The 8,058-nt window shown below is 39.1% G+C and overlaps 1 protein-coding gene across 1 annotated transcript in view; it reads right to left on the bottom strand.

The window, feature by feature from the left end:
- Positions 1-5,106, bottom strand: part of esyt1 (extended synaptotagmin-like protein 1) — an 18,684-nt gene extending 13,578 nt beyond the window's left edge. The window contains exons 1-7 of the mRNA XM_015386535.1: positions 4,300-5,106; positions 3,202-3,243; positions 2,351-2,485; positions 1,539-1,612; positions 1,252-1,324; positions 1,086-1,175; positions 939-994 (exon numbers count right to left, since the gene is read on the bottom strand). Coding sequence (XP_015242021.1) covers positions 939-994; positions 1,086-1,175; positions 1,252-1,324; positions 1,539-1,612; positions 2,351-2,485; positions 3,202-3,243; positions 4,300-4,632 — 803 coding nt within the window. The 5' untranslated portion in view covers positions 4,633-5,106. The remainder of the gene's footprint in view (positions 1-938; positions 995-1,085; positions 1,176-1,251; positions 1,325-1,538; positions 1,613-2,350; positions 2,486-3,201; positions 3,244-4,299) is intronic.
- Between the last annotated feature and the right edge of the window lie 2,952 nt (positions 5,107-8,058).

Genomic DNA, 8,058 nt, shown 5'->3' with positions numbered 1-8,058 from the left:
AATGATCGATGCAATCAACTGGTTTTCCTTAGATAGAAAACTTTGAATCAATTTGACTGGATGATCTGGGGAAATGTGCCTTGAGATGACATTTGTTGTGAATTGGCGCTATATAAATAAACTGAATTGAATTGTATCTCAGATATACCTTTATAAATAACTGTTTTTTTAAACATCCAATATGTTTTGTTATTAATGCACACAGATAAGTGACAACCACTAAATTACTTGATTATGGATCTCATCTTTCTATTATGATTCTCCCCTTTTGGGACTCTGAGTTTTTAGTTTTCGGTTACTCTGTTTTGTTGATATTGGGTTTATTTTCCATTACATCCAAGCAGTCTTAAGTTACTCTCTGTTGCCCCCTTGTGCCTGTCTCCTTTCCCCTAACTCCCTTCTAGTCTCTTCCATCCACACCTGCTCCATATCCGTTTCCTACCCCAGCTTTTGTTCTGTTTACCATATATACTCTCCCTGTGCAGTTCTTCAGTGCTGGTTCCTTGTTGTTTAGTGCTTCCTTGTCTCTGGATCCACACGTCAGTTTTCCCTGATGATAGCTGGTTTTTGATTCTCAGTATTTTTGGATGTTTGCCTCAGTTTCTCTTCATTAAACCTACAAGAACTCATCTCTGCATTTGGGTCCTCAACCAACCTCCAACAAAGCGTTGACAATTTCTATTTCTTATACATGTTTGGGAAGTAATGTGGGATAAGCATATATACTATAGATGTTTATTCTTTCAGTTCTTTTTTTATTGAATCAGTTAAGGAAAGACAGTTTAGTTGACATCTTCCTGGACACATTAATGCTAAAGCTTTTTTGTTATTTCAAGTGGGCGGATAGCAAGTACATTCCCTTCTTGGTTTTCAGTTTGTTTTAGTAAATCTGCCACTCAGAAACCAAACAAATATATATTTAAGTCTGGAAAACTCACTTAAGACCAGGGATATCCAACAGATTAGTAAGTCCAGTCCAGTTGATGTCCAGTTTCTAAAAGTAGCATTCAGATTAGAAAAGTGTGAGGAAGTTTGAATAAATGTTTTATTTAGATATGAAAGCAGGGAAAATTAAAAACACTCACAGGCCTGCGAATAAAGAACATGGTAATGGCTCCGACAAGCGGCATATCTCCGATCAAAGGCTCCAGGATCACACGCAGCTTCCCATTGAGCTACAGGAGAAAGTTCAACTAAGAGCTGGCTCTAAAAGTTTTTCCATTATAATAATAATTTTAAAAAGTGTTGTACCTGGACTCCTTTCACGCCGGCTTTGCAGAAATACTTCTTGATTTCAACATTTATCTCCACATCACCAGCGTAGCTGTAACACAAAAGAGGTAGAAAATCTCAAGATAAATGTTGAACCAAGAGAAGCAGCCCACTGGTGTGATGATAGAGCTGTTTTCCTTTGTGCTGAGTAAATACAGGTCTGCTGTTGATAACAAATGTTTCTCGGTAGTAAAGAGGTTTTGGGTCTTAGCAACAAAACCTGGAGCCGTACTTTAAACAACAGCTTAAAAAATGTGTCGCGTTACCTGAGGTACAAATCCAACATGACTTGTCTTTTATCCTGTTCCGTGTGTGCCTTTATACCGACCAGCTTCAGCGCCTGTGAACACAACAGCTGCCTTTACATGAAGCTCAACTACAAGACCTTTTTATAGAGAAAATTATTCATTTTAGTTTACTCATTTAACCTTAGATGAACCAAAAAAAACTAAATCTGCTATTGGTTAATGAATTTCTAGCCTGTGTGGGTCCAACATTTTAAATGAAACTTCTGATACATTCAAATTAATTATATTTTTATATATAAATAAATTTGTAGAAACCTTTAGAAAAAGCTGGTGAAGACCTTTTGCACAAAGTGATATAACATTTGCCTTTAAAACTATGTAAGAGAGCTCATTTTTCTATGTGTATATGCAGCTAATTCTGAATAATGTCCCCGGCAGCTCCTGTCTCCATCCATTCATAAAAAAGATTCTAATTATAGTATCTATGCCGTGCCATTGGGTGGCAATGTAATATTTGCAGTCTTACACCAAAAACAAAGGTGTGGAAAATGTGGTTAAAGTTTGAATTGATTTCTCTGGATTTTCCAAAGTCAGAGTCAGAAATGCAAAAATAACATCCCAAAAATTCAGGATTATAACTCAAAACATCAGATATGACCAAATATTGTCAAATTCAGAGTAATATATCTGTTGCACATTTACAATAAGCTTTAATTAAAACTATTTAAAATCTTAACATTTCTGATAATTTGGAAACTAAGGGGTTTGCACTGTAGGCACGTTCCATATTGTGGTCTGGTTAGAGATACAGATTCAGCACTATAACTTGCCTTTTCTCCCAGGTTGACCTTAGTGAAGCTGAGGGTCTGCAGATGAATGTTGGAAGCTCGGATGGCGGGAGCGATGGTTCCCACCAGAAGCTTCTCCAGGTACTGGCCAACAAAGGGCCAGGCCTGCTGCAGGATCTGCATAACAGAAACGTGTGAAAAACCAGTCTACAGAATAACAATGTCACGAAATAAATGAATGCAACCACAAGACACATTTCTTCATTTATTAAATTATTGTTGCTATAATTCCTCATAGCATCATTACTGAATCCTTTATATCCTTACACAATGACATCATAGTCCTTTCCTGTAAACTATTCCCTCCAGTGACAGATGCCAGACCTTATGTTTACAGAAATTATCTCTTGGGTGACACATGGGGGAAGCCTGCAGCAGTTCATCAAACTGGCTGAAAAATAAGTCCCATCATCTATCTGTCCTACAAGCAGACTGCTGCAGACTCCATTACAAGTTCCCCTCTAAATCAGCGCTCTGTCCTTAGTATTCATACTCATCCTTGCCCTGTGCTAATGCGAAGTGACTTCACTGACAGAGACAAAGAAGTTGTGATATTATCTGAACACTCTTCCTGCCTCTTAATTACACTCTTGGATCAGACAGAGAAGCTGCAGCAGCAGCAGCAGCAGCAGCAGCAGCAGCAGCAGCAGCAGCAGCAGCAGCAGCAGCAGCAGCAGGGTCAATTATGGTCCACCTTTGTGTGCTTGTTAATAAATGGGAGACCTTACTGCTGCTGCTGTTAGGAGTTATTCAAGTATACCAGGAAAGCTTCCTGAATGGATAGAGAATGCACAGATGGGTACTAGCAAATCAGACAAAGGAAGAGAACATACCTTATTCAGCCACTCCACTTTTTCCACATCTGGGAAATTGATCTGTTGATGAAAAGCAGTAAAAAATGAAGTAAAATATAAAGCCTCTGAGAGGCAATCACAAACCCTAAACATGTTTATGTTTAGTTAAACTGAAAACACAAATGTTTATGTGTTTCAGACTGGTTTTATCTGCTAGGCCGACACAAAGTAGAGCAACGTGGAAGAAAACGATAGACGGTTCACAAACTGTTAGCAATCTCAAAGCGTTTGGTTTTATTCCCCATCAGTCAATATTTAGTCAAACCGTCTTACAGATGTCTTTTCTCTAGCTTTGCACATTTAAAAAATAAACAAACAGCCAAACGTTCTGAATGCACACCATCTGTAAACTCCAAGTTCCTAATTAGGTTTCAGTCTTTGATCCCAGGTCTGCTCAAGATTTCAGGGCTTTGTCCATCTTTACAGCGTTTTGCCTCCATTCATCTCCCTATCAAACAGATTCCCCCTCAATGCTGAAGAAAAACACAGCACAATGCTGCCACCACCGTGTTTCCCTCTCGGCATTGTGTGTGGAGTGATGTGAAATAGACTTTTTTTAATTAAAACTTGGAAATGTGTGCAGTATATACACAAGGTCTCCTTTGTGTCCTTAAATATAAAATATATTCATGTTTTTATAGTAACTGAAAAACACAAAGACAATAAACTAGAATCTTATTAACCATTAAATTATGAGATTGAATGATTGCAAGTTATTTCAAATAATTAACCAGTTGCTTTGCATGCATTTCATTCAAAGAGTACATAACTGAGAATTCTCAGGAAACCAATCGACCATAAAGATCTTATCATAAACGATCAAAGCTGTCAAAAAAAAAAGAAAAACATCATTGCATGCTTGTGCTGATCTTGTCGTTGGGGCCAAGAGAGGTCAAAAACTGGTGCAAAGACAGAAAATAAAAACCCCTCAAAGAATCTCAATGGACAAAAATACAAAAAATAAATGTACGGTTCATGTATTTGTTCAATGCAAATTAATTTGCACGCATAAACCAGTAATAAAGAAAGACTGTAGATTGACTCGCCACACAGAGGCATGCAGGGGGGTCCTCTTACCCATGGAGGTAGATCCCTCCTGGATCTAAAATGCTTCTGGATGGTGAACTCCTTCTCGTTCTCCTGGAGGTACATAGTAGACTTGAGACGCATCTCCTTCTCCAGCCGGCTGTGTTTGTATCCCATGTAGATCATCAGCCCAAGCAGAACCAAGCTTATGCTGAAACCGTAATACCCAGCCAGGTAGACGGGGAGGAGAGCAGCGAGGCATTTTCCATACGACCACAGCGCACTGACTGCGCCCTCAGCGGGGGTCTGGCTCGGTGAGGCCGGGGCTGCTGCTGCTGGAGCCGGGCCGCTGCTCATGTCCGGGTCTGCATCTGCGGTGTGCATGCTGAGATCCGGATGTTTTCACCCTAAATGCTCACTCGGCCTTGGCTTCTTTTAACTTAACAGAGGCTCCAGCGCGCAGCGACGCAGTTTAATTACAGAAAGCATAGAGACCCGACTGCGGACCGGAGACGATCTCTGCTCTGCTTCTGCTCCGCTGGGCTCAGGCGTGAAATAATCATTTTTGTTGCTTTGAGAGAGTTTAAGGGCGAGCAGAGACCGAGATCCGAGAGGGCGGGCTCAGCTTCAAACCCTGCATCAGAAACTCAGACCCTGGTTTTAACTTGTAGCGTCATGTGCTGCTGTCGGGCGGAGCGTTCACGGAGAAATGCTGCAAGATTAGAAGCCGCTGGAGTTATGGGAGGATGCCTCTATATTAGAGCAATATTGAACTCCAGATTTTAATTTAAAAAAAAGATGAATTTGCATGATCCAAATATCAGAAAGCAGTCCGAGCCGTTATCCTCTCAGCCTGTCAGTCAGGATAAATCCCCTCTTGTGCGCAGGCGCTCAAATCCACTGCAGCACCTTCAGCAGCACCAACAGGTTTACGCATGATGTAAACATGATTTTGCTCATAATGAAGTGATTCAGGATGATAATGACTTTGGTAAAATACCAACATCTATATTATTGGAAGTTAAGAACATTTATAAGACCAATCGAAATATTATTTTTAATGCAAAATGTTGGGAATGAAGAAAATGTAACTGCTAAGGGAGGATAAAAAGGTCTGTCTCTGCACGGAGGTCTGTGTCCAAGCATAGGGATGGAAAGATGAGCAGAATGTGGCGAAATAGCGCATCACAAACAGGGATAAAAGCAAGATCTGCCATCTCCTGTCTCTGCTAGTAGAGGTCAGGGTAACAACCATGTTATTACATTACTCTGCCTGCTTGGCAATCAAACTAGCCTGATCTGCAGTACATCCAATCAAGGATCTGGAGTATTTTTAAATGGAAGATAAGAGACACTAGACCCAAAACGTGTAGACCAGATGAAGGTCTGCCTGGTTTTCTATCAGGGCTGGAATAAATAATCGGATTAATCATGATGAGGCGATTATTGAAATAATCAACTGATATAGTAATCAATTAATCGTTAACTGGAGTATAGAGACTCTGAAACGTGTGTTTGGCTGACAAAGCAACCCATTTAGAGCAGTAATTATAAAAAAAATGGAAAACAAAATATAAACATTTTGCATTTAACATATATTAACCATTTTCGTCTTTCAATATGCTCTATTCAGAAATCCTCAAGTTCAAATGTTTTAGTTCCACCTGGTTTATTTAGTAAAAAGTCTTCTTTAAGGAACCTTTTGCTATCCGATTATTAATCAATTAATCGAAAATATAGTCGACAGATTACTCGATTTGCAAAAATGAACTTTATTTGAAGCCCTTATTTCTGTAACACCTAAGCAGGACATTCTGGTCTGAAAATACATGGACATTTTTGTTAGTAGGCCCTGAGTTAATATCCTTTCTTTTAAGGTTAATTTGGTATTTTAATTTTCTTGACAAATTATTGTTTTTTAAGAGCCTTACGTTATAATCACATATTTTCTTTTTTGAAAGGACTTGAATATGTCACTTTTTATGTAATGAATCTATATGAGGTCATCTTTCAACAAAACTCAGAGATAAGCTAACTTTTTCTTTACTTCATTTTTACATAGATGCACATATATTGCTGTGCTGTAAACAAACCAACATCCTCTTCCTCTATTGTATCCAAGCTGTGGCTGAGCCACCATCAAGGGATAATAGAGCATGCTGCAGAAATTGATATTCACGTGGGTTTTTATCTGTAGCCTACCACATGGCTCTCATTTGCAGCTTCATTGGTGCCAACTAAACTGTGGCAGTTAAAAACACAGTAGATCCGTTGTCTTGATAAGGTGTTAAAAAAAGTGTTTATAAGGTGTCAAGTGTGTATGCATGTTTAAAGGCCAGAGCAGCAGCCAGCTGCTCAGTGCAATACAGAATTTGGATGCCTTGATGCAGGCTCTGAGCCCCATATGTCAAAATAAAAGAAAGTTTAATTGATATTGAGATATTGAAAACAAACAGTTTGAAAAATGGTAAGCAACAGGGATGAGGATTAACTCAAGGCAGAGACAAATGAAGGGAAGTCTAAAGTCTAACTTACAGATTTAATGCCCCACCTTTTATAACCATTCATCATAAAGCATGTATGCACTAAATGATGGGGCCTCTACCTCTGCTGTGGCGCCTTCAGTAAGTTGAAAAGGTAAGGAGGCCTGTGAAAAACAAGCTGAATCTTTCATCAGTTCTCAATGGACAGAGATTAAATTTGTGTTTCTTTTCTCACATGCAGTAAAGGAACACACCGTTTTTTTTTATCTCTGCAGTTTCCTGGTAACAGACACCATCTGTATTTGCTCTGAAGGGGAAGATTTTTATGATCCTTTGTGTACAGAGAACATGCACTCGGCGAAGCAGCAATAATCAAGTCATGTGAGACACGTAAATTATTCTACCTCTCAGACCTATCCATTCCCTTTGGGAATTTTTTTCCCCATTTTGTCACGTTGCAAACACAAAGTTCGATGTATTTTATTGAGATGCTACGTGTATGCAATCACAAATCCAAACTTGGTGGAAATTCATCTAAAAAAACGGCTGTTGAAAGGAAACCACATAAGGTCCTGTTTGCTGTTAGTCACATGTAATTAGAGAGAGCGAGATCAATCATGTGGAAGAAACCATTTGGGTCAGATGAGACCACAACAGAACCATTTGGTCTGCTTGCTAAATGCTGCACTTTAACCTGAAAACACTCTGTGCTCTATGAATCCTGTAGGGCGGTGGGGAAATGAGATCTCTGTGGTTGATGGTTTCCTGTAAAGTTCTTAGCTACCTTTCAGTTGTACTCTTTCTACCTTTTATATGATGTTGTTTAAAGTAATTGCATGTAAGTGGACGTAAATACTCAGTTTAATGCTACTTCGTTTAAAGCGACTCTTAAGATTTTATCACTTTACATTAAAATAGTCCCTTGATCTTTTCACCCCATTTATTACATTTAAATCGTACTATTCATTTTATTGAAATTGTAGGCATTAAAGCAATACAAATTAACTGTGACGTGGAATGAACTGATGCACAGCTTTCATTTTTATTTTTTTTAACTTATAAAGCAACACTAAATAACAAAAGTTCATCTCAATACTTTGTTATATACCCTTTGTTGGCAATGACAGAGATCAAACGTTTTTTGTAAGTCTTCACAAGGTTTTCACACACTGTTGCTGGTATTTTGGCCCATTCCTCCATGCAGATCTCCTCTAGAGCGGTGATGTTCTGGGGCTGTCGCTGGGCAACACGGACTTTCAACTCCCTCCAAAGATTTTCTATGGGGGTGAGATCTGGAGACTTGCCAGGCCACTCCAGGACCTTGAAA

The sequence above is a fragment of the Cyprinodon variegatus genome, unplaced genomic scaffold, assembly GCF_000732505.1.
Source record: "Cyprinodon variegatus isolate N-32 unplaced genomic scaffold, C_variegatus-1.0 Scaffold16, whole genome shotgun sequence".
Taxonomy (NCBI): Eukaryota; Metazoa; Chordata; class Actinopteri; order Cyprinodontiformes; family Cyprinodontidae; genus Cyprinodon; species Cyprinodon variegatus.
This window is presented reverse-complemented; position numbering and strand designations above follow the sequence as displayed.